Source organism: Anser brachyrhynchus, assembly GCF_964034855.1.
Source record: "Anser brachyrhynchus genome assembly, chromosome: 8".
In the NCBI taxonomy this organism is placed as follows: domain Eukaryota; kingdom Metazoa; phylum Chordata; class Aves; order Anseriformes; family Anatidae; genus Anser; species Anser brachyrhynchus.
The window spans coordinates 25,929,877-25,955,711 of NC_137702.1; the positions used below are offsets into that span (position 1 = coordinate 25,929,877).

General features: G+C 34.1%; 1 protein-coding gene across 4 annotated transcripts in view; it reads right to left on the reverse strand.

Annotated features, from left to right (window-relative positions):
- Positions 1-25,835, reverse strand: part of DENND1B (DENN domain containing 1B) — a 161,367-nt gene that overhangs the window by 35,812 nt on the left and 99,720 nt on the right. For all 4 annotated transcript variants that reach the window (XR_013954273.1, XM_080602139.1, XM_080602138.1 and 1 more), the window contains 4 exons: positions 23,586-23,631; positions 21,969-22,070; positions 12,981-13,106; positions 3,617-3,718 (listed from right to left, as the gene is read on the reverse strand). Coding sequence is in view for 3 of the 4 variants with exons in the window: in XM_080602139.1 (XP_080458265.1) it covers positions 3,617-3,718; positions 12,981-13,106; positions 21,969-22,070; positions 23,586-23,631 (376 nt within the window). In the remaining variant the exon portion in view is untranslated. The remainder of the gene's footprint in view (positions 1-3,616; positions 3,719-12,980; positions 13,107-21,968; positions 22,071-23,585; positions 23,632-25,835) is intronic.

Here is a 25,835-nt window from a genome sequence, read left to right on the forward strand (position 1 = left end):
TTATTAAGGACAAGAATTTGGTAGAAGCAATGAAAACTTCTTACTTTCCACACAATAGCAGCTCAACACATTCGGAAAAAGAGAGCTCTCTCATGAAGCTTGCAAATGAAAATTGAAATTACTAGTGTTATTAATTTGCAAAGGCTTGCGATTCTTCACGTCCTAATCATGTAATCATTTATTTTTCTAGACAACATTCCCTGGCATCTTAGAAACAAGTGCCAAAAACTGTTGCGGATTATTTTATTAATACAATTATATTAATGAAATAGTTTAACATCAGTTTTCATTGTAGTTCTAAGAATTAACTAATATTATCCCCGGACATTCAAAAGAAGTATTTGACACGTGGGATGCTAGTATTAATTGCTTATATTTGAAGTTTGATATAAAGATCATCTACCATCAATGTTACCCTAATTAAAGGGAAGCCTTCCTAAAGCTCAGAATCAGATAATAAATGTACAGCATATATAATAGTGTAAGTATCAAAGATGGGGGGTGGAGGGAAAAGATGTAACATAAGTATACAGAATGTTAAATCAGGAACTAAGAATATTTATTCTACAAAAAATAGTTATTTACTTCACATGAAAAAATAGACTGTGATTAAATATCCCTTATGTAAGAATAAATATAACCACTTTTTTATTATTTTTTTTTTTAATGAAATCTTTCTAGGGCAGAAGACAGCTTAAAAAACTATCAGGAAAATGTGATAAAAAAGAAATTCAGATGTCCCTATAGTTTTGATTCATATCAGGGTATTTATTATAAATGACTTCTATGGATTCCTGGCATATGTATGTTTTGTACAAACACTTTGGTGTGTTCAGTTTCAGAGCAATGAAACAGTCCTTTACAGCTTCCAACAATGCAAACGCATCGACATCATTTAAAAGACATCTCTGTAAATTATGAGTCAGAGAATGGTTTGAGAAAAAGATCTCATTTAAGCTTCATAAAAGAGGCTAGGCATGCCCCCCTGCCAAAATACTCTGCTTCAATTCAGTAAAAACTATGATGCTGGAAAAGGAAACAAATATAAAAGGGCTAATAAGAATGAGATATAGAACTGGACATTCTAACACTTAGAAATAAAACTCAAGTTAAAAAAAAAAATCTGTCATATAATTATAAAGATACCAACAAAAAACAAAAAGTGTTAATAAATCTATTAAGGTAAAGGAAGCACAGTAGAAGCAACACTATCATTACTTAAAAAACAAAGATTGTAAGTGCTGGTTTGTCAGTTTGCTCTTAACAGTTTGATTAGGCTTTCAAACAGATTTGGAAGTGGAAAAATGGTAAATGGGAATATGGAATGTTACAGCACATCAGTTATCAAAACACAGGTGCTCGCAGATTCTTTGACAATTAATTTTCTAGATAAAGGAAATGTACATTATCTGTATGAAAGAAAAGCTTTGTGCCTCTACCTTAAAATATTAGTTAAGATCAATTAAAAGCTAAATACTTGAACAGTACCTGAACTTTAAGCCAGATGAAGACTTTCTCAAAAAGAAGATAACAGCTTATAATAAAAGGGAAAGCATCAGACTGGAAGCATCACCAGTAATGGTATTTAAGGACAAGTGTTGGACTGATCCTATTTACAGGTTAGTTAATGATTTTCATACAAAAGACTGGTATGTGCTAATGCATGGACATCCTTGATAGAAAGCGCATCAAAATAATAATAGAAGGTAAAAATGGATGATGTTGAAGGTGAAAACACCCTGAATGGGAAGAACACACAAAGTAATTCCACAGTTTATTCCCACAGTGATTTGCTAGTATTTTGGTGAAGAGATACTCCCAACATACAAAATGAAAAAGAGTGGTTAAATAAGAGGAACCAACAAGTTGGGGGGGGGGGGGGGGGGGGGGGGGGGGGGGGGGGAGGCAATTGGGGAGGAGAGATGAAAAACCTACAAAGTAAAAAAGAGGAGAGAGCAAAAAATTTTATAAAATGGCATAAAACTGTATTTAAAATGCCCATTTTCTGCTTCTAAGAACTATTTCTTACTCAAACAATTACTCATTTTCAAGAACAGAATAAAATACAGTTTATTCTGTTGACTAAAACCTTGAAAACAGCTCATTTGTCACTGGGAAGAGCTGGAAAAGGTGCAGCTGGGCTGAGCATTAGCTGAAGAAGTAGGAGTAACATTTCATAACAAACGAGAGAAATGAAAAAATGTTTACTACCAAACCACCACATCATCAAAATTGTTAGTATTTCCTAATCCTCTGTAATATATTATTTCCTTTAGTGGGAATAAAATTAAAAACAAGCTATAAACAAACTATAAACTGATTCTTTTTAAATGAACACACTAAAATGTAATGGGTAAGTTCAGAGCCATACTGACAAGCCCATTTATTTCACTGGTGTTAAACCTTTCTGTTACAGCTGAAGATAGTGCTATAGCAGCTTGACGATGATTTGTAAACTTCCCTTGTAAGCAGCTTTCTGTTAAGAAAGTTTCACACTAGCTTACAGGCCTAAGATATGCAAAGTGTAAACACAGTTTACTCTACTACTTCTTCCCATTTCAGTCATATGTACTAAGTATTAGAAAAAGTTTCAGATTTTTCACGGTAAAAGTAAAGGAGCCCACTTCTATGATCTGTATTTCCTTAACTTTTATACAAGTAGAAAAAGCATTTTCACAGGACTTCTACAAATTATCATCCTTACATAAATCTTTACTTTAGACATTAGCCTCTGATTAACACCAAATGTTTTTTGAAAATTAGAAGATTCTATATACTATGAATTTCCCTTATCTATTATGGCAGTATATCTTCTTCAAAGAAGTCCACCAGATTAGTTAAACACAAACTCCCATGCCTCAATCATTCCAGATACTTGCAAGTAAATAACTACATTGAGTCTTTCAGATTTCCCTCGATTTTTCACAAACCTAATAATAGGTTTCTTGATACCTTTTTGATGCAATGAGGTCATGTAATGAAAAGGAGGAAAAAGATTTACAGAATAAAATGAAAGAAAAAATGATTTCAAAGACTGTGATAAAACTATTACTGAGCTGTGCAAGACATTCAACAACTTGTTCTCTGTTAGTTCAAAATCTGTATTAACAGATTAGCTAGAATATTCTTCAGGCTGCCCCTGTGGCTCAGGTTTGTAACATTCTCTGTGTGCATACTTCAAAAGTCCTAGCAATGAAAACTACTATTACAGTATGAATCCAGTTTTTAAATAAAATGCCGCTGAAGTCCAATTTAAGCAAGCACTGTGTTGTTTAGGTTTTTTGATCATGATCCAAGAGAGATGAAAATGAATTTCCCCCATCAAGCTGGGAGATCCATGATTTTTCTTGTTTAGATGAGTTGCTGACTGGTACTGCAGAGATGTTGCACTGGCTCTGCACCCTGGCATTATTTTTTCTTTTTTTTTTTTTTTTCCCCAACTCTTTTTCATTATAACTGAAGTTTTAAAAATAGAATAACAGACAGATGACTGGCTGTACACAAATACTTGTATTTTATCTCAGAGTTTCATAAGCTGACAGAAAGGAAAACATATTTAAATATGGATATGTTTCAAAAGAAACTAATTAGAAATAGGTCATTCACCCTCTCATACCTGTTTAAATAGTTGAAGATTAACAGCAGTTTCCAGGAACTGTTTAGTAGTACTGGAACGATGCTTCACAAAACTATTCTCACAGAAAGTTATAGGTTCTCCCTAAAACAATTTAAATTGAAAAAGTTAGTTACTAACTACAGTATATGAAAGTGTTAATTTATTTAACATTCCCCATCATAAATTTCTCAATAGCCAATACATACAAAAAATTCCCTTTCGAGCAATCTTGAAAAACGTGCATCAAATATAAACACAGACAATAACAACAAAATTTTCATACATTTTAAATAGTTCTCAAAATACATGATACAGTTGAACCTCTGGTTTATCAAGCTTTAACATCAGCCTACAAAAAACACTTTGCAAGGAAAAAGTAAGTGGTTTACAGATGGTTCATGTTACCTCTATAGCACTCTTCATTAAATGTTTCAAGGAAGTGGTTCAAAGTTTAAGGGATAGCAGGTCCTCTACTTCAAATAATTCAACATGCATTACTCTGATTCAGTGGCACACAAAATAATCAATACTAAACAAAAAATCTAATACAATCAAAAATAGGAATCTGTCAAATTATTTTTAAATTCTACCACAACCCGAGAAGATTGACAAATATGCTAACGATTTAACAAGAAATTATTGAAATAAACATACATTTTGACATATTTTTTTTTCCACAACACCAAAAACTACAAACTTTTTGGAACATTGTTATGGAAAAAGTCTGAACAGATCAGATTAACATTTATTACAATAATATATTTGCCCAACATGGCAAAAGCACACAGCTTATAGTTTATCAAAAAGCCACATCAAAACATTTGGATGATGAAAATATGAAAGATGAACAATGAACAAAAAAATGAACAAGATGAAACAATTGAAAATTAAGTCTTTGTTGAAAATCTTACTTGAAAACAAGACTCATTTAAAAAAAATAAAGATTTATAAATCATCAAATTGGATTCTATGTTATCCAGTAGTTTCTTTTATAATTTGCTGTATTCAGTGTGCACAGACCACTGGAAATTACTGATGGGCATTCTCTCAAATTGTTATTCTTGTTATTACTTTGTGATAAATATTTTAAGCTGTTAGATTTAACTGAATAAATAATACGTACATTCAAAAGTTTGTGCAGTTCATGACATACATTAACTGATTCCATTATAAAGCCAAAAGGCCTCCCATCCAAGTATACAAAACAGAGTCATCAGGTTAGAAACAATTACCAAAGGTCTTTGAGACAGAAAAACTGGAATCCAACTGAACTCCACATCTAAATCTACCTCTAGGATATTTTACTACCCAAAAACTAAACACCCACAACAGAGTAAGACACCTCAGCCACTCAAAAGAAAGATCAAAGATACCTCCTATATTGATCTTCATGATAATAAAACAGGAATCTTGTCAGACTCCAACTCTTGTCCACTTTGAAGACAAATTTATTAGTGCCCATTGACCACCATTGCTTTCCACTCTATACCCTGGTTAACTTTAACCGCACATGCTACATCATGCATGTTCCTGTCTTTCTGGCTTACTGTGCCCTTCTATGCTTCTAGAATATCACTACGTAGTTTCTGCATGTGACCTATGTGAGTTTGGTGGGATAGCTCTAAATCACTTTCCACTGCTTTTTACACCTTGCATTGTGTTTTTAATTGCTTCAAGTAAGATCCAATGAAATGTCAAAGCAAAACCACTGTCATGTCATTTTAAAATCCTATTCTGATATTATCAAAAGCTTTACTCTTTCTAATTTTTCATAGGCATCTCCATGTATCAAAAATTTGATTTCAGCTATCTTACCACAATACTAAATTCAAAGTACCTAAAAAGCAAATAGAAGTCTAATCCTACTCAGCAAAGCACTTAGGTTCCTGCTTAACTTGTTTTTAAGTTTTATGGTCTGACTTCTTTATGGAATCCCTGGTTTTAGAAAAGAATTCTCCAAGGAAGAGTTAAAAGCTATACATTTACGTAACACAATCCTTCCCCTTTCTCAGGGTTGCTGGAATGCTGTGATATGCAAAACCATCTCAATACAGTATATGGATCAAGTCTCCAGGACAAGCATACAAGTTTTTCCACTTACTGCTTATCCAGAGATAACTGGTGAACACTGTACACATGCAGGACATGCTGCATCTGCCAAAGAGCTTGAAATGTTTGTGGTACTTTAAATAGCACTGCCTTCCTGACCCACTTTGCATTAGCTGATCTTGAGCTCCTAAAGACTCTTGTCTTAAGAAGATGACCTCAAGCTACTTAGCAAATTCAAAGTGCATCAAAACAAATGAAACAGTCTCCAGTGAAATATGGTGGTACAAGACGTGGTGTTCCTGAGGGCAGACTCTCTTCTCAGTTCAGTCGTTCTTCCAAAAAATTTCAAGACAGCAAATGAGAAAAAAAATCCATATTTATATATTTCTTTACATGACAAACAATTTCTGAAAATACAGAGGCTATGTGGGAGTGCAAAACTGACTAGATGATGGCTCACAACACACTATGAAACCTTAAATTTAGGAGCAAAGAGTAAAAATAATATCATTATCAAGATACACTCCTTAGAATAATAAAAACCAAGAGAAGTCTACACTGCCACTTTCCCAAATGTCTTGGGAAAGATTAAAGACAGAAAGAAGAGTTTGTCTCCCAGTAAAAGAGCGAACAGAGACTCTTGCTCTCCGTTTCGCAACAGCCTATGAAGAGAGCACAATCAGACAGTTCTACTTGATGGCACCTCTCCTGCCTGAGCTGTGTAGCAGAATGCCAGGAAATGGTAGTTCAACACACATTTGTAGTGCATGGCCGTATTATTTTCCCAAATATTTTTCTTTATTACTGGGTGCTTCAGATATTTACTAAGTACACATGCATTGGTGCATCTGTTGCCTTATCAGTAAAGTTCAGAAACAGAATAACCAAAGCTATTCCGCAACTGAGAATGTATTTAGATCTATAAAGGGTTCACGTCCCAAAGCCATCCGTGTTATTTTAACCTACTGATAGAAAGTTTGCTTTAAAAATTTGAGTGAGCTTAAAGCTTCCACCTATTCAGCACATGAAAGTAAGAAAAACCATTGACCTGTAGAAATTCCAGACTGTTTTCTGAGTATCTGCTGTAACTACTGAAATTCCATTAAATAACACAGTTAACTTCTCTCTTTAATTTGCTCCATACTCTGAGCAACAAAATTGCTTTCCAAATAAAACTTGAACAAATCTTCAAGATTATTACTGTAAACTTCAGAGATTTTGGAGTGTTATTTTAAAATGAAAATACCTATTCAAATAAACAAAAATAGGTTTTGGACATAAAGCTTGTAACATTCTTGTTTCTGCAAATACAGCTGGATACCTTTAGAAACGCTGAGTTTTGGAGGAATCCTCCACTGATATTTAACTACAACACCATCAAATGGCCCTTTCCGTATTGATCTACAATGTACTTTCAAAACAAGTTCGATCAAAACCCAGTAGGGACTCTATACTGAAAAGCAGACAGCTAATACTCAGACCAAACAATCCATGCCCAAACAAGATATCTGTCCTTTCAACAACAGTTGCTATAGAATTTTCCTCCCCTTTCATAGCTTGCCACACGCAGCAGGCATTTTTCACTCTAAGCTACATTCACAGTTTAAACAAGCTATTTATGCGGAACCTCAATGGAACAGGAAAACAGAGAGCTAAAACAGTGCAGTATTTTTAAAAGAAAAAGTAATCTTGATTAGAAGGTATGCTTAACTTTAAAAAACTGAGTGAACATTCTAATTATTTCAGAAAACATTCGTATCTTTCTAGCATGAAATGACTTGCATTAATTATTTGTACTATTGCTATAATTAGTACAGTTTCATATGGTAGTTCTTGCTTATTACAAAAAAGAGCATAAGGTAGGTATAACTTCCTTTGTATTGCGTCATTTATCAAAAAAATAAAAGCTTTAATCACCATGACTTATTTATATTAATATTCTTATTTTTACATGGAAATTCCTCTGTTTAAAAGCAAGGAAGTAAAAAGATGAAATTTCAGCTGTTGGCCTGAAATACAAAGATAAACGTCCAGGGAATAACAGAGTATGACTTAAATACTCATTCTACTTAGAAATGTCCCATTTAAAATTGCAAACAAATTACTCCAAAATTTGCACATTTCTTGCTATCTACCTAATCAACAATTCAGATGAGCTGATAGTTTTTGCAGTCACAATTAAACCCTACTAACACTGCTATTAACTTCTATATTCAATAACAGACCAATGCAGTCTTTAATGCAAATTTGGCTTTTAACACGTAAAATAAAGTTCTTATGGAAGTGACAATAAAGAGGCATAACAGATATTACACAGGATGGCTCTGTATTTAAACTCAGACTATGTTCTGGCATTTTAATACTCTTCCTTCTGTTTCTGCACCCTACTGTACTTTTTATGCCTAACTCTTGCAGAATAGACAAACAAATCATGTCCATTTCAAGACATCGTCCTCAAAAGGTTTCATTCTGAAAAGTACAAGCAATCATTGCTTCCGCATTTCCAGGCATTCAGGTAGATTCTTAATCTTAAAATATCTTTTTTTTTTTCTATAATATAACATTTAATTGCATTATTTTGCTTTCTTGCAAATTGAATACAATACCTGGATCTGTTGGAGCACTGATGTCATTAGTTTAAAAAGTGTCCGTACTGGCCCAAAGCACTCCAGTTAGCATTCAATTAAAGTGAGGTCTGACAGGTTGTGCTATCTCCAAGGTGGAAGCTTACCCATCCCCCCTGGTGTGCTGATCAGACTATAAACTGCTGCCGAGAATTCCAAACCATGCCATTAGCCTTTGCTCTTCATTTCTTAATTTCTGATGATTGATGTTACAATTATCATAACTTAAACCAAAGTTATCCCGGTTTATTTCTTTTGTTTCAACATCAGTAACATCAAGAGCTTTCATGAATTTTTCCCCAAAAGAGGAGGTGATTTTTTTTTCCAATGACTATTTTTTGCTAGCTAATTCTTGAAGAAAAGCCTGTTCCTCAGAAATAGAAAATAACTTATTGTTTCTTATATTCCACAGTCTTTCAATAGATATGTCTTAAAGAAATAAGATTTGTTTATTTGAAATGCATTCGAAACGTATTTGTCTTGTCATGATGGATTTTATTTTAATTTTTAATCAGACCTACATTTCCTCCTGGTGTTTGCTACCACATTCCCTGCTTTGTTCATTTTCCCAATGTTAAAATTAATCTCTATTATGGTGAATACTTTTAAACTCATTATTATTTTTCTTCTCCTTCCCCAGTCTCTCACCTACCCTTCCATCTCTAGACATTGACTGTCAGTGGAATATTGCCTGTTTAAGAATTTGTACACCACACGGTGCTTTATTATCTGACCATACGGTATATACTTAATAGAAAAAAAATCTAGTATTTTTCTGTCACCTGCAAGGTTTCCAAGAGTTCATTTGTAAGGCCAACTTTCATTAGCCATCATAGTGTTGCTAAAATGTTTGACTGTCATAGCATTCATCTGATACAAACAAAGGTGCCTGAAAACCACCTATGAAGAATGTGTAAAGTAAAAAAAAAAAAAGCTAGAAACAAAATAAACACAATATTGCCCATACATTGGATTGACAAAATGACACAAGCTGCACAATTATAAACTTTGTATTTAACTCCCACCTCTGCCTGCAATTATGAAACATGTAATATGATAATAATAAATCATAATGATAAATTCCCAAATGCTGCACTACTTAAAGAAAACAGGAGAAACAAAAAGTTCAAGGCTAAGCTGTGACTACCCAAGCTAAATATAATTTTGATTTTTATATGCATCTATACAGTATAAGGAGCACTTATGTCACAATACTCTGATCATTGCAATGTCTCACCAGGGACAGACTCGAGATCAGAACTCTTCGTGATCACTGACATTGCAAATCACACAATGGCTCCTACTGCAGCTGCTAGCTAGGCTAATACAACAACATACTGATATTCCACTGAGGAAATTTTCTTCTGAATACACAGATTATTTTTCGGCCATTCATCAAATGGCAGTGATGTCAACAAAGATGAAAATCTGTTTAATTTTCTTTTTCTTTTCCCTATCAAAATCTTGTAATGGTGATGCGATAGTAAAACAGGCTATAAAAACAATTTTTCCAGTCATCCTCATCTATCATGTATGAACTAGATCCGTTCTGTATTAAAGTAAACCAGAAAATGAGCTTCAGCTCGTGTGGGTATTCAGCAGTCAACACTAAAATAAGAACCACAATAAAGCTAGGAATGCACACTGTGTGGATGCCAGGTCCTTGGCACCAACTGTACTGATTTACTCTACAGATCCACTATTATTATGCAATAGTTTCTAATGTAAAATGCAACTTCTTATAAAAATATTTTTGGCAGTTATATCAAATTTGATTTCTCTTTTTTAATTCAGTATCATGATTAAATTGTAGAAAACAACTATTTCTGCTTTTCTTGGAAACTTTTACTGCATTAATATTTTTATTACCATTTATTACACACAAAAAATATTATCACCTATATGTATTGTGTGTCATAATTCCTGCCTGTATTAGTCAAATTTTCCATATGGTCTTTCGGAGTCCCATGAACTCCTTTCAAGACCCCTGAAGCTTCCCATTTTCCCTTTCACCAATCACATTATTTTCAATAATTGCTAGACGTTTGTTCAAGACATATTGCTATACCAAGAAGAATCTGTCCTATGCTGAAAACAAACAGTTGCACAGAATGAGTGTTCAGTGTGATGAACAGCGTTTGGAGCGAAGAGAAGTGTTGGATGAGTACAGACACTATCAAAGCTGTTCTTTACTCAAAGTGAATATTAATGACAGTTGTTTCATGTTTCAAGTTAAAATCATACAGAACACTCTGTTGCAAGGAAAATAGTTCACATAAACATATTTTTCAACTTACAAGCAAGCGATAACTATCCAAACATAATTTTATTTTTCATTAGGATGTTTGTGATCCTAAAAATGGTACCCCAAAACGTCTCAGGTCTTGATTTTGAAAATATGACAAGTTTATTATAGCAAAAGTATTTCAAAACTCTATGGAAAATATTCTCATTCAGGTATACCCTGTACATAGTTTCTATGTGAATGCTACTTCACATAGTTTCTATGTGAATGCTCCAGAAAGAATGTAAATAAAGTCCATAACTTTGGTTTAGATTTTCCGTATTAGATCTAGCATCATGAACTCTAAGACAAAAGACAGTATTTTCCTTGCAACACCAATTCACATGTCCTAAGATTCCCGACAAAGTCCCAATACAGTCAAACGTGATCGGATTTTTTGAACCTCCCCCTTCACAAGGCATTGAACTTAGTTCAAAAGGCTCATGGAAAATGAGCCGAACAACCAAGAGACAATTCCTCTTAGTGTCTACTAATCTGGAGTTTTTCCTATCACAACAAAAATTCTGTAAAATACTATTAGTTAACACAACGTGAACACAGCTCAAAATAACTTAGGCGCTTTTTTTTGCCCTCTTTTTTTTTTTTTTTAATAAATATACACACTGTCTTTGGACAAGTTGATGCCAATCCAAGATATGCTGGTATTTGCCAGCAGACAGTATTCTGAAATAACATATTAAAAAAACAACAATATAAAACACCACCACCAAAAAAACAAAACAAAAAACCACCATTAGGCCACAACAGTTTCATAAATACCTACTCTTACATGTAATTAGTGGAGACAAAAAAAAAAATGCGAAAGAGAATAATGCAGAAAGAAAGAGTGTAAAGGCCACTTTGACAAATGTTTGCCAGCTGAAATGATATATGGTGCACTACTTCCAACACAATGCAAATGTACGTCTTTCAAATGTGGCAGCAGAAACCAAAATAAAATGGAAAGCAGAGCCGAATTCAAGACATGCTAACCAGAAAACTAAAGAACTTGCCTTCAGTTCAACAAACTTACCGTAGTACAAAGCACTGGCCCCAGCCTATTTCTGATCAGAACAGAGGTTAAGGCCATCAGCCAGACTGACATTATTCTGTTTGCATACATTGAACCTAAGATACCTTTTGATGTAACTGCTTGTAATGCAAACTGCCATGAATTGACACTGACCAGTGTCTTCACCTTTAGACTGAGGGACCAATTATATAACCCCTTCCAAAGCAGTGTCAGGTAACGCCAGTATAGAATAAACTACAACTGTTTTGTAGAACTGATTGATTTTAATGAAACTCATACTGTGTTGTACTCATGATTTTGAAAACAGGTACAGTTGTTTCAATATACTATGCAAACTGATTTGCCATATCAAAAGAAAACTATAACAAGTGTCAAACACATATTTGGACTAAACCCTTAAATACTACTTCATTTCTACATGGGTTACCTTTTTATCTCAATAGTTTTCTAATGCTTGTTAGTGGCTAGGGTATAAAATGCCCATGTCAAAAAAAGACCACCTCTAAGAGAACTACTTGCGTAGAAAGAAGACCCTGCCATGCTGTATTTCAATATGTTTCCTCCAGAAATATATCTCATCTGGAATTAATGACCATTCTATCCATTTCCATCAAGGAACACTGCACAGTTCCCTGCCCAAGGGATTCAGCCAACAGCATTTCAGTGCATTTTTATCAAATGAAACTTTAGAAAAATCAGTAGTTTGCAAATATCATACAAAAGTAATTTGAAATTAACCTCCAAGTTGTTTCTGATGAATTATTTTATCATCTAGCAGGCTCAGTATGTGCCACCCTCAAAAACCAGAAAGGATGAGAGCTCTAACACATTAACCTACTGAGTACCAGCAAAAACTCAGGCATACAAGTTCTGATGGGATGGACTGGGTTTTAATTTTTGCTATCTTCTCAGTGGAATCAAGGTAAGTGTATAAAAGTAGAGATGCGTGTTTGACTCATCATATCTGGCTTCTGCTAGGAAATAATAATAATAATATTAAAAAAATCTTCTGGCCCCAAACACAACAAAGTCTCTGTATGAAGTACAGAGAAAATTGAGTCTCTGTAAGGCACAACCTCTTCAGTTCTTCAGCACATTAAACACGGTAAACTAAGTATTTTCGTTAATACAATCCAATTTTATACTAAATAAATTCTAGAAGTGATACAAATAAAAAATAGCTGACTTTGGACACCTATTCATTTTTCAGTACAACTCACCATCAGGAGGTAGTAGTGTCTTCTAAATTGCCAGCGTATCTTTTACTCAGAGTAAGATTTAAAACATTTTCAGACTGGGACAATACATCATATTTTTCCTGCAAAAGAATGAGCCTGCACTCTTGTAAATTAAGGCAAATAGTAGTTGTCTTACTGGTTTGTATCTTAGTGCATCTCTGTAGGATCCAAACAGTGCTGCCTGTGCCCGAAGAAAGGCCTTGGCTACTCCGTCACCCGTAGCTGTAGACTGCTTTTTCAGTTTATTTTTCAAGGCCGAGACCTGCATGACAGAGTGGAACAGTTAAATTAACACCTCAGAAATTGGTACAGCGAGGTACGAACCCAATCAGCAGGCAAACCATGGTGTCTACAGGTCAGCCAAAAATTCATCCTCCTCCTTGATAGCTTATCTTTTTAACTGCAAAGAGCACCTGCTGGTCTGTTAATTGAAATGAAGGCAGGGGATGATGGTAGAGTGCTAATGCAAATTGGTTTATGCTCTCTTTTTTTCCCAAGGCCTCTTGACATAAATAAGCTTAATTATTTTACAGTAAACTGCATGTGAGCCACTTTTCTGCAGGTCTTTCTCTGATCATAAAATTTACCTTCTCTTTTTGAAGAAAGACAGTTGGATATTTTTTATTTATATTAAGAAAGCTTATTTTTAAGTATTCCTAATGCTAACTTATGATTCAGTTTTAGGGATTTTTTTTTTTTTTAATATCAAATTACTATCTTACATGATTTCTCAAGCACCATGGGAGTAGCTGCTACCGCTGTCAAACAGTTGAGAAAAGTTTGTGTAAATTCAGTGGTACATTATTGTTAGAATTGTCCTTGAAGATAAAACACATGAAAGGAGAAAAAAAAAAAGGAGAACAACGTTCTGATTAAGCACCTATAGTTAAAACAAAAAATTAAAAAAGCTATTCTTATTTTAGTGCTTGACATTGTTTTGGAAGGAGGTCTCTATTTTCCTTTTTCTTGGCACAGATGGCTATTACTTGGGGATTCTGGAGAAAGATCTTATAATTCTGGAATTATCAGAGTATTTTACTTAAATATATGTGGAATTACACCCAGTTATAGTTTTATTCAACTAATTACCATCATCAGGGATATCTGGAGAAATAAGCCAGCTCCAATTATGTTGAGGACAAGTTTCTACCTCCCTTTGTATTGTAATATAACCATGAAAGCAATATTTTTGTCATTAAATACTATACGAAGTACCATTTAGAGTTACTCTTTAAACATAATATTATAAGCACAAACTACGAGCAAAACAGCTTTCACTCTTTTAGAAATGTATGCAAGAATGAATATCTTTTTGTTTCTTTATGCAAGCAGTCATGACTGTTCTTGTAGATGATGATTGTAATTGAAGTGTCAACCTAATTAACAACTAAACTTTGAATAATGCTAATGAGAACTGAACATGGCATCAGAGAAAAGACCAGCTCTACAGGTGATAAACCTTCACAGTAGTGACATTTTCCAGTGTAAAGTCACAGTTACTGTGATCTGATCAAAGAGAGAGGCCCCCATTGGGTCCAATTATAACTATAGTTTTGAAAAAAAAAATTATTGAGTTATGATGTTCATAATCTATGCAGAAAGGCCTTTACAGTATAGGTCTTTTCCCCACAGCTGTGATCTTTTCAATTTATATCCAAGCTCCATAGATCTAGATAAAAGTTTAGAGCCTGATTCGTTTAGCCCATGGATAGCATACACCAAGGCTCATTTACGTTTTTCCCTTATACCTCAAAAGGAAAAAGAAAAAAAAAGTATAATTCTGAGTACAAAAAGCAGTTAAGGAATTCAAGGTTGAAAAAACAAATGCATGTTATTTTATTTTCTTTGTTCTGTACTGTATGATTATTTTAAGGTTGTTAATAATCAGGTTTATTTAATTTTAAGGGCGATAAATGGGGGAATACACTTTGCATAAGGGAAATCTGCCCATCAGTATTAGCTCAGTTTCACTAAAAGAAAAACAGAAACATGAGGTCAAAAAATGAATTCTCAGCCTTAGAAAGTTGTCTCTGTCATGATGAACAAAGCAGCTTAAACATGAAAGAATTTCCTTTTCCCTCTACTTTCTTGCAAATCTACACTCTTCTACATTACATCTGGTATTTAATGATGTGAAAAAAAGACAATTTTCATACTCATAATCTTACAGTAGGAGTTTGTTTCATAAAAAACAAACAAAATCTCGTGCATACTCTATGAGAAAATATAACTGGTATATTTACATTAAATAATTTCTGTGAAGTGATTGTTAGAACAGTAGCTTTTTTAAAAAAAGGGATTGTTTGTTTTGTTTTTTCTTTAAAGCAGAAAAATTGTTCAATGCTATCTGTTCAAAAATGGAATAACAACTAGAACTCTGAAATTTAACTTGCAAAATGTATTTGAAAATCCTTTCAGCTACCAGGTCATATATTTCCCCAAAGACATATGTCGAACGGTGTGACATGATCAAATGATAAAGAGTTTGAGAAATACTTCTAAAAGAATGTGGATACCTATCTTGAATTTAAGCTACTGCATACTCGTAGTGGTAGTGTTCTAGATCTAAGGTAATCATGGGCTTATATGTTGTGTTGGTCAGAGGCTGACTACCAGTATTTTTTAGGACTGTTTTCAAATTAAGTGAAAAATAATTGCTTCCTCATACAGTCCCACAATGAATTGGAAACACATGACCTTTCTTATCATTCAGCCACAGGGACACCCAAACAGAAGAGGAACAAACGTCCTCTTCACCTGAAATAATTTTACAGCAACATGTTACAAGTGAGTTTCAGTTTCTGTTTCAACACTGATAAAATCAAATCTCCCTGTAAATTGACATTTAGACAATTCTTCTAACCCCAGCATAGGCTCTACCTATGTATACAAATGTAAACAGGGAGTAGGCTTCATACTGCTGTTTGGCGACAGTGTCAGTGAAGAAGCTTCTGATGGATCAGTATTAATGGAAATGGCAAAAATAAAACAGAAAGGAGGATCACAACTTGGCTGCAATCAGTTGTTTCTAGGATAATCAATATTTAGTGTCTTTCCTTACGGATGGATAAAGAGTTGATTGAATACTCCTCCCTGTGTCATTTTTGGAGGTAGGGGCACAATGCACGTAACTAGTGAAGACCAAAGAGCAGAAGTGAATATATTTTAATTGAAAGAAAAAAGATGTTATGCTGGGCACTGAAAGTTTGGGCAATTATGGCAGATAACAGAAGGTAAGAGGGAACGGTGAAAAAGAAGATGTAGAGCAGGGGGATTACAGGACAAAACAAGGGAAAAGGATTTTCTGATTTTTTCAGTTCTCTCGGGCCCTATATACCCTAACATAAATCAATATCAGGATGCTTTAGACGAATATATATTAAAAAGAACAACAGAAACAAACAAACAAAAAAATCTCCCAGTTTACTGCAGTACTGGTACATTATTATTTCAACCACATTAAGAACATCCCAATGGACTGTCAGCTTGAAGGCAGGAGGTTCCAGCACAAATGTGCAGGAACGCTACCCAGTCAGGAGCTGCAATCCCAGGCTGCTATCCTGGAGCGAGTTCTAGCCTCAGGAAGATTGTGCTGGAGTTCAAAAAGTTTCTCCAGCCTTGATTTCCCAGTCACCAGAGCTGGAGCCCCTGCTGAAGCACCCTCGAAGCACCCTTGCTGCCTGCCTGCCCGCCCGGGTTCCTTCAACCTGAAGTCAGCAAACGTGGACGTGCTTAGCAAACCACCGAGTGACAGCAAAGCCAAGCTGCCCGTCTGGGTAGGCTGCCGGCAAATCCTCCACACTTTAACCAGAGTGATAAGCAGTTACTGCAGCCAACACAGTAGGGACAGATATGAGAATGGGTGCTTTGAACTACTTATGAGGACCTGGTGCATAGCAGGATTATGATCACTTCAAATCTAAAGTCAAGGGAGTGTAAGCCCCCTTTAGGTGATGCCACGGTGGCAGAATAAATCGTTCTTAAAATTTCAAAGAAAATACACAGTAGTGACATGAAGCCAAAAAACACCCAAGTGACATCCTTACCACTGTATTTTCCTTATATGTGTTTTAATCCATCTACCTATTTATGATTAGGAATGCCTGATTCTTTTTCTCCCTTTTTTTCTGTGACTTAAGCAGAAATAGCCTTTTGAAAAGTTTAAAAATACAGAACTAGAAACAAACAAACAACAGGGATTAGAACTTTTTTTTTTTTTTCCTGTGAGGCACTAATGATCTGTTTCAGAAATGGTATTATTAATTGACACTAGGAGCAAAGTGTTTTTGTCTTCTCCTAGCAACTGCTTGTCGTAGGAAGGTGACTTCATAGGACTGTTAAACACTACCAATGAAGAGCAATCAGAGCTTCGGGAAGGACTAAATCAATAGAATAGTCTTTCGGAGATTTAGGAAGTCATGTGGTTTGCATGTGGCTTTGCTTTCATACATACAAAGTATCTGAAAAACATCAAAACACATTGTATTGGGCATTGAAAAAAGAAGCATAATTTTTTAAAATAGTCACCCTATATCCTTTTCAAGTTTCCAAAATACAATTACCCGATCAGAAACAAGACATGACTAATACCTCTTCAATATTCATGTGAGTAGAATAATAGAAGGACCCACGAAACTTAAAAAACCAAATTCATAAAATGATATAACTATTAATCAAAGCCTTTCTTCCTGCAAAAGCTTAAGCACACATATAAATTTAAGCCTGAACAGAAACATTCAAAAGATTTGTGCCCTAAGGAATGCAGAACCATGCACTGTGATTCCCAACAACTATTGGATCTCTGAGAAAGATATACCCAAGTATTTCTCTCATATCAGTGACAGTTATTACGCTTTACATTATTTTCCAGTGTTCCCCATCAGATCAGGTCACTGTAAAAGTAAAAGCACACTCTCAATAGCAAAAAGTAATAAGTGGCAGAGAAGAGAAACAAAACAAGACCGTACAATAAAATGGAATCTGAGTTGATTTAAATCGATGTTGTTAATGAAAGAGCTTCTACATACTTGATATTATCTATACACACAGGATTTAGGCATCTCAGCTAGCCCTCCAGCATCTAATCAAAAATACTCATTATCTACCTAAATGCAAATGTTTTCAAAACTAGTTGCATTTTTCAATCTAATGGTCTAGTTTCTAAAATTACATCTAGGTTCAACAGAATCTCAAACAACTCGTTTGAGATTCAGCATAAACAGCTGTTTCATAACATTGCAAACATTGCTGCCTGCTTTGAGTTTCTAAAATATATTAGTAATATTTTGGGTATCTTCTAATGGAGAAACTAACTAAATTATGGTATTTAATTTTTGCCAAATTTTTTTTTAGTTGCAATGTTACATGCTGCTAGTTATTTCTGAAAATACAATGATTAACGGTATTGTAAAAAAAAAAATTACAAAAAAAAGCTCAATAATTATTTTGTAAAGTAGCTGGTTGTTTTTCAACATGAATTACAGCCCGTTTCTCAAATGCTACCTTCAAAACAGTGATGTTCATCGCCTAATTTGTGTTGTTAAAATACTGTGACTTTTGGAATCTCAAAAGAAAAAATCAAAAAAAAATCTTTGAATTCTGTCCTGTATCAGTGTATGTGTACAACATGCTATAAAGGCTTTCAGCATCTTTCAACAGCTCTGTAGATTTCACAGTTAACATTTAACAAACACAGAAGATGCTAACATGCTATAAAGCCCATCGTTTTCTGAAGATCATATTTATAAAACTTCTGCTTAAAGTCTATTGTGAATTGAGTAAGATTTGGTTGCTAAATGTGATAATTGTGATAACCTCAATTCTCCAAGATTTTTCTGAAAGTGGTCAAATTGAGAAAAGGACTAATCTTTTTGTCAGAGGTAATTGCAAGCAGGTATTGCAGAATCAGGCCCAAGGTTTATAATTGTGTAAGCGTCTATAGTCTACACTAATTTATATACATCACAAATGTTCTTTTTCTACTGTCTTACTCTATTAAAGTGGTGATCTATGTATTATTGCGTTAGGAAATTTACTCCCACAGAAGCAGCTACTTATTTTCATTTTTTTAATTAAAAAATAATAGACAAATTCACAGTGAAATGATTAAATTTAAAAACAAGTGTTCTTGTCAGAAGAGAGGGGAAAAGAAGGTTTTTCCCCCCTCTAAGAAAACAAAGGATTCCTGAAAGTCTTGCACTGATTTATTTTTCCAATTTTAAATACCTTAGGAGTAGCGGAACTGCTACTGGCATGGTAGTATTTCTAACAGTCAATAAATCTAAAATATTATGTGTGAATATTGGAATGAAGCCATTAAGAAGATTACAGCATGCAACGCAGCAGAGGGTCCGCATGAAAAAAGGACTGGTAATTCAGGACAACTGTGACCACTGACCTTTGCACAGTCAAGACCACTGGTCAGTCTGACAGAATAATAGAGTTCACATGCATAGAAAGTCATCTAGCCTGTAACTATAATTTAAATACTTAAGTGAATGATTTAAAAATGCCTTTAAATCTCAGTTAATTTATTACGCAGTTTATTAGATAATGCTATATAGTACTGTTTTTCAATCTTGAATTTATCTTGAAAAAATTCACAATGGGAACATTTTCATAGACACATTACTTATACATGGGTAAACTATTAAATACCTATGCAGTGAGGACGTCATCAGGCATACTGATCAAGGAAAGACTTTACTCAGTTTCCTTCAGACAGAAGAAACAGTTTTAGAGAAGTCTTTGAAAAATATTGCATTTCTTTTGTTAGGCTGTTAATCTATCTGGAATCAATTTTTCAAAGGGATGAGAGCTTCTTTTATATTTTCAGTTCTTCATCCTATTTTAACACCCTTCATTGGTACTCCTGCTTATTACATTTTTTCATCAGAAGTTTTACCACCTTTGTACGTATGCTTACAAGTCTTATTTATATAAGCTAAAACATTTCACGTATGTAAGCATCTGACATCTGCTCTAATGCTTTAAGTTTAACTTACCATTTTGATTCTACAGCCTTACATCTTATACATTTTAACCCAGATGTTAGCAGTTGCATTGTCCATGCTGAATGCAGAAGGACAAGCGTGCTGTCGTTTTATGAGCCAAAACCCAGACACTGTCTTTGTTTCTAGGTTTTTCAACTATAATATTATGTGTTCTCCCTTTTTTCTTTTTTATTTCTTTTATAAGTAGAGAAAGAGATGGGTCTATTTAAATTAAAAGCTTCACTGTAAAATCCTAAAACAAGTTCTGCAAGTACATTTTGCATAAAGCACAGTTGTTCTGTTTTATTCAATATTAGATATCGAATGAAATATTTTAAGTCTACTGCATAATCCACACTCTTAGATAACTTTCCTTAACATTAATAATAGTTACATCTACACATCACGGGGAAAAACATACTCCTAAAATTATGAAGAACTGTCGCCCCTATTTTTTCATGCTAGCCTATTCATTTAGAGATCATTTTGACATGCAGCTGTAAAATACATGAGGTCCCACTCATTGCACAAACATTTTTTTTTTTTTTTTTTACTGTTCGAAGGACCTCCAGCTACAACTCTAGTATGTTACAGAAGATGATGCCTAATTCTCAATTCTACATCTAGCTATTATTTGACAAGAGGTACGTACCTCCATGACATTATAACCTCAACCTTTTACACTGAATGCAAAGTCAGTTAAAATTAACAACACACCAGAAAACAACTATTTTTTTTTACTTCAGTTATTATTTACTTCAGCTGTACAATAGAGTACACTCAGAATTATTGTACGTGTATACACTTTTTCATAGATCAGTGTAAAATCACATAACAGCAGAATATTTTTTATATAATCAAAGTCAATTTCTTTTACATTTCTGAACTACAGTTGATAATGAATCAAGAGGAAGACTGACCAGACAATCTATAAAAAAAATCTAGGTATTAAAACTATTATAATCAAAAAGGACTGATATTAATATAATCATCAAGAGTTTGATTTCTGTTGTTCCACATACATACAAATTACCAATACAAAAGACATAGTATTTCAGTCCAATGCCTCACTTTGATTAAGACAGATTGTTTTAATGATTCACAATTTCAGAAAATGTAGCTCTGATTTCACATTTTGATATAAAATTATTTGTCCTGACAATTTGTGATAGCTTGAGCATCTATAGCTAAATAATCAAAACAGTGATTTCACACTGATATTCTTTTAGAGCTCTATTGGGAAAACCAAGGTAAGTGAATTTTACGACTATTTAAAATGATATACAGAACATGTTCCCCTATAGGCAATAGGAAAAAAAAAAAAAAGGAGGGGGGGACCCTCTGCAAGATCAAAGTCCAGAAAGAACTGGCACTTAATTTATCATCCTTTACAGACAAAAGACAGTTTTCGTCATTTCAAAAGGATCAGATGTCTTTTATGACAAACTGGGTTTGCAGTTTAATTTACAAATAGAATTCTAAGTAAGCAGTCTTTGCTCTGCCAAAGCAAATGACAAACAGTATAGGTTTTCATTCACGCAGCCCTCAGCAGGATAGAAGAGATTAAAATAAAACTGAAATAATTTAGAGAAAACAAATAAATGTTTCAGAAAGTTGAAGAAGATCAAAGCCTGAATTTTCTGACCCCAACTGTACAAGCATTTCTTATTATATTGACCAGTGCCATCAGATCATTAATTAAAAGGAAAGCGCTGGCAGGTGGCAGGGAAGCAGAAGCCGATAATTGGCCCCCTTCTTCTTTTTGCCTTCAAAAACTCTCTCGTTCTTTTGCAAGACATGCCACTAGGCAGACAGAAATGCCTACTTTGTAATATAATGATTAAGATGAGATGAAGAAACTCTTGCGTTTAGAGCAGCTATGCCTAATGAATGCAGCTAGCTTTATAATTATGATCCTACTTTTACAATAAGGAATATGATGTTCCATTCAACATCTCCTCAACTGTCAGAAATGTAAAATCTCAAATATAGGGGTCTATGGTTGCTGCTTTTTACCCCCTTATTCTTTTTACAGCAGTTAGCAAAAACAGGCAAAAATAGCTACCAGTAATCCAAGCATCCATTTAAGAAGGAAAAAAATATATATATATATATATATCTGTAAGACTCACCACTTCACCAGGTAGGTTGTTCAGGTCATTAAAAGGATTTTCTAGAGTGTTTGTGTCAACATTTAGCAAAACCACATCCTCCAGCGATCTATTTTTTACTCTCTGTAGAAGGAAAAAATAGTGGAAAAGCATTTTACTATGGCATTCTCCTGAATCCTCCTTTTTATTATAATGGCTAGATTAAAAATCTTGATTTTACAAAGGATAATAATAGCAAAGACAAGATTTTGAGCTTTACTTGTAGGATCTGAATTAGACAGAAGAGTCAAAATAGATTTTAAAAACACTTCCTTTTCATAAAACACTAAGGTTATATTAATAACCTCTGAAATACATGCAGGTTCAAGAAATTAATTATTGAAAACCAAGAATTATGTAAAACAGTTAAGTATACTGTGTATATATATATATTTTATAAGAACATTTTATTCTTTCCTATTTGTGAAAATCAGAGGATATTAATCATATAATCAGATTAAAAGCAGAGCAAACTAAGTAATTATTTGCAGATTTATCCAAGTTACACATGTCTACTAGTATTAAAGAAGAATGGATGAAACAATCTTTCATCAATGGACTAGCAGGTAAGAACTACACCATTTTTTCCTTTCAGGGAAAAAAAAAAAAAAGATAAAACTCTTTTCTATATGGTCCTACAGTAAAACACAGTATTATGGTCCAGAAAATAATTTCAGAGAGAATAATCTGAAAATAAAATCATTGAATTCTTTTCAGGTTTGTTATTTTCTGACAGAACATAGAAAAGGATCCTAGTCAAGATATTACAGTCAATGTATATAGAACACAAGAACTAGGTTTGAGAGAACAGAAGGTTATGCCTAGTTAAGAGGTATACGTGATAGAAGGCTCTTTTTTGGAAACACAAAAGTGCTAGGGGCTCAGTCTGGGGGAGAACCTACTTTATTGGTTTAGCAAATGGGAATTCATCCTCAGAAGTTGCTTTAGCAGAAGTATGAAACATAGCTCCTGAATGAATTATCTCTTCTGCATTATAATCAGACTACACATGTAGGCCTAACCGTGTCATTAAATGGTTATGGAAAGAGACAAAGCAATTTATTTATTTATTTATTTTATGACCCTACTACTACTTAGCACTCAGGTGGGATTTATTATTTTGTTATATGTTTAGATCTGGAAAGGCTACCTCTTGCTTTTTGACAAAAATTACTGTTTTCTAAATGAATAGCTATAAATGTTATGGGATTAATGTTAGACTCAAATTATCAGAGGAAGAGGAATACAAGTTAGTTAGGAAATCAGAATGATGATGGCCTCAGAAGAAGTTTTTACTACTATTACAGGAAAAATCTGATGTGTTGCTGTACCACTAAGAAAGGCAAAAAAAATGCTATCATTGAGCTATTAAATAGACATAGAAATAAATCATGAGGTAGAGCTTGTATGTCTCTATAAAGCACTTCAAAAGTATCATTTCAAAGACAATTTTATTTCTTAAAGCATCTGAAGCTTAACTTTTGCAATTTTGATTGTAAAAAACAGGGATTTTTTTTCTGTAGCATTTCCATTAAAATTATCAATTATAGCACAAACACTTCATGCTTATCAGTACTCAGAAGTATATAGTAAACTTACCTCTATTAAGCTTAAGTGGACGCCAATTAGATAAGGCATTGGTGCACTGAAGAAAAAAGACAAAACAATCAAATTATCTTTTAACTACAACTATTTGTAAATCAAAACATATTTAAAATCTTGGCTTGTACAGTGTCTAGTTAACATCCATTGTGTAAGCTTGTATTAAATGTATACAGGTGCTCTTGAAATTATTACTAGCTGAAAGAAAATCTTTTTTATTGTGTAATAAATTTCTCATTTCCAATTTGAATAAGACAAGGCATCATATTCTCAAAATAAAACAATTATCCACACAGACTCTGGAATGAGACCTCCTGCAGTATGCAAGCAGGAAAGTGAACTAGTCAGGCTAATTTATCATGGTTTTCTATAATCTTCTCTTTCTTCCACTAAACTGATAAAGAATATATTCACTACCCAGTGTTGGAAGGAAAAAAGCATCCAAGAATCATCGTCACATTATTTGGTGCTGTGAGATTACTAAAAATATTCCCTCCAGAGAATTGAGCGATGGACAGACTGGTTCAAGCAACTCAGCGGGAAATGAAATACTAAGGGAGCAGAGAGAAAAACTAAATAAAAGTAAGGCCTAAAAACTAAATCAAAGGCAAGATCGCTTATATGAACAGTTACACACATCAGCTCACATTGCATCTATTTGACTAAATCTCTGAGCCTTAATGAGGCACTGACTGCTTCGAGATTGACTTCCTGAGGCCCAGGGAGAGGCTTTGCTGGGCCAGTTCCTGGGGCCTTACCAGTGCCGTCCCAACTCCACGAAGGAAAGTGGCAATTCTCACCTGCCTATGACTGCAGGCATTTTTAGAAAAAAATTACACTCCCTATGGATTATCCATTTGCTTACATTAGCAATGTCCCACAGGAGAGTACTGATTAAAACAAAACAAAAAAGAAAAACAACTGACAGATCAAAACAGGTTGTCATTATGTTTACGTTACCAAAAATCAAAGGTTTGTTGAGACTGCAAACTCTCATGGCTTAAGGCTTCAAGGCATGGGGTGTAGACGTTCACAAAGGGAAAATGGAGACCCCTACGTCTTCTCATGTCTCGTTCTTTGCCCAGTGTTGAAAACTTTCAGTACCTCATGACCACTTCAGCTAGGCTAGGGCCTTATACCTTTGTGGTCTAAAAACAAGGGGGTGTCCCTCCATTATATGCAGTGAGGAATTAGCCTGAAAACACACTATAATTTCAAGAATGTCTAACTCTAGGGAGTATGTATAAGCAAACAAATCTGAACAACTGTGGCTGACACGTAAGAGAGGATTCTTCTGCTGAATATTGAGCAAAACAGATCTTCCTCTTGTTCATCACATCAGAATATCTCAGTGTTACAAGTAACATGAACTTTGAGAAACTATGGTGAAAAGAAGTGCTATATCACCTACGTATTTTATGCACACTGCTCTAGCAGCTTCACCAGGCCTGTACTGACTTGTAATAGCTGATGATTTGTTCCATTAATAAATCTGTCATTAAAAAGGGTAGTGTGTAGCTCTATTCCGTAGAACAAAGCAACAGCTACATCATTCCAATTTTAAAATATTTACAGGATGAATGTACAAAGCTAATTAGATAAACATCTTGAAAATGCATGAAATAAAAACTGCAGGTATGGAAAGTCAATTTGATAATTTTCAGCAAACAATGAATTTTATTACTGCTGAACTCTGAAGCCCTAACAGCGGAGGTTTGTAAAATGTACATAAAATTGCTTACTGTGATACTACTGGGAGCTGCTATATAGTTTCTCTCTTGCTTATGCATGTTATTACCAAAAATGTTATTAATCCACAGCATAATTTCCTAAAATAATTACTATGCATGCAAAACATGCAAGTTAATTGGAAAATAATTGTCCTATTCTCACGAAAACAGGCTTGCATATATCCCAATTCAGGAGAGACCAAATCACATAAAAAGGCATGCTACAATCGTAACTTGAATTTTCTAATTGCATTATATTCTTAACAGAGCAGCAGCAGAACAGATGCTTTACCATCTACAGACGAAACTGCCATACACGCATATCAGTGACTTAGTTTGCCAAGAAATTACACTGAAATTTGATGAAATTAGTTTTTTCCTTTACAAAAATTGATTTTATTCAAATATAATTACTATATGAATGCTCGAACTTAATTTCTGTAAAAGTTTGCTTGAAAGCAAGCAACCTAATGGGATGAATGCAACAATCTCTTTGCTTGCTGACATGTGCAGAAGA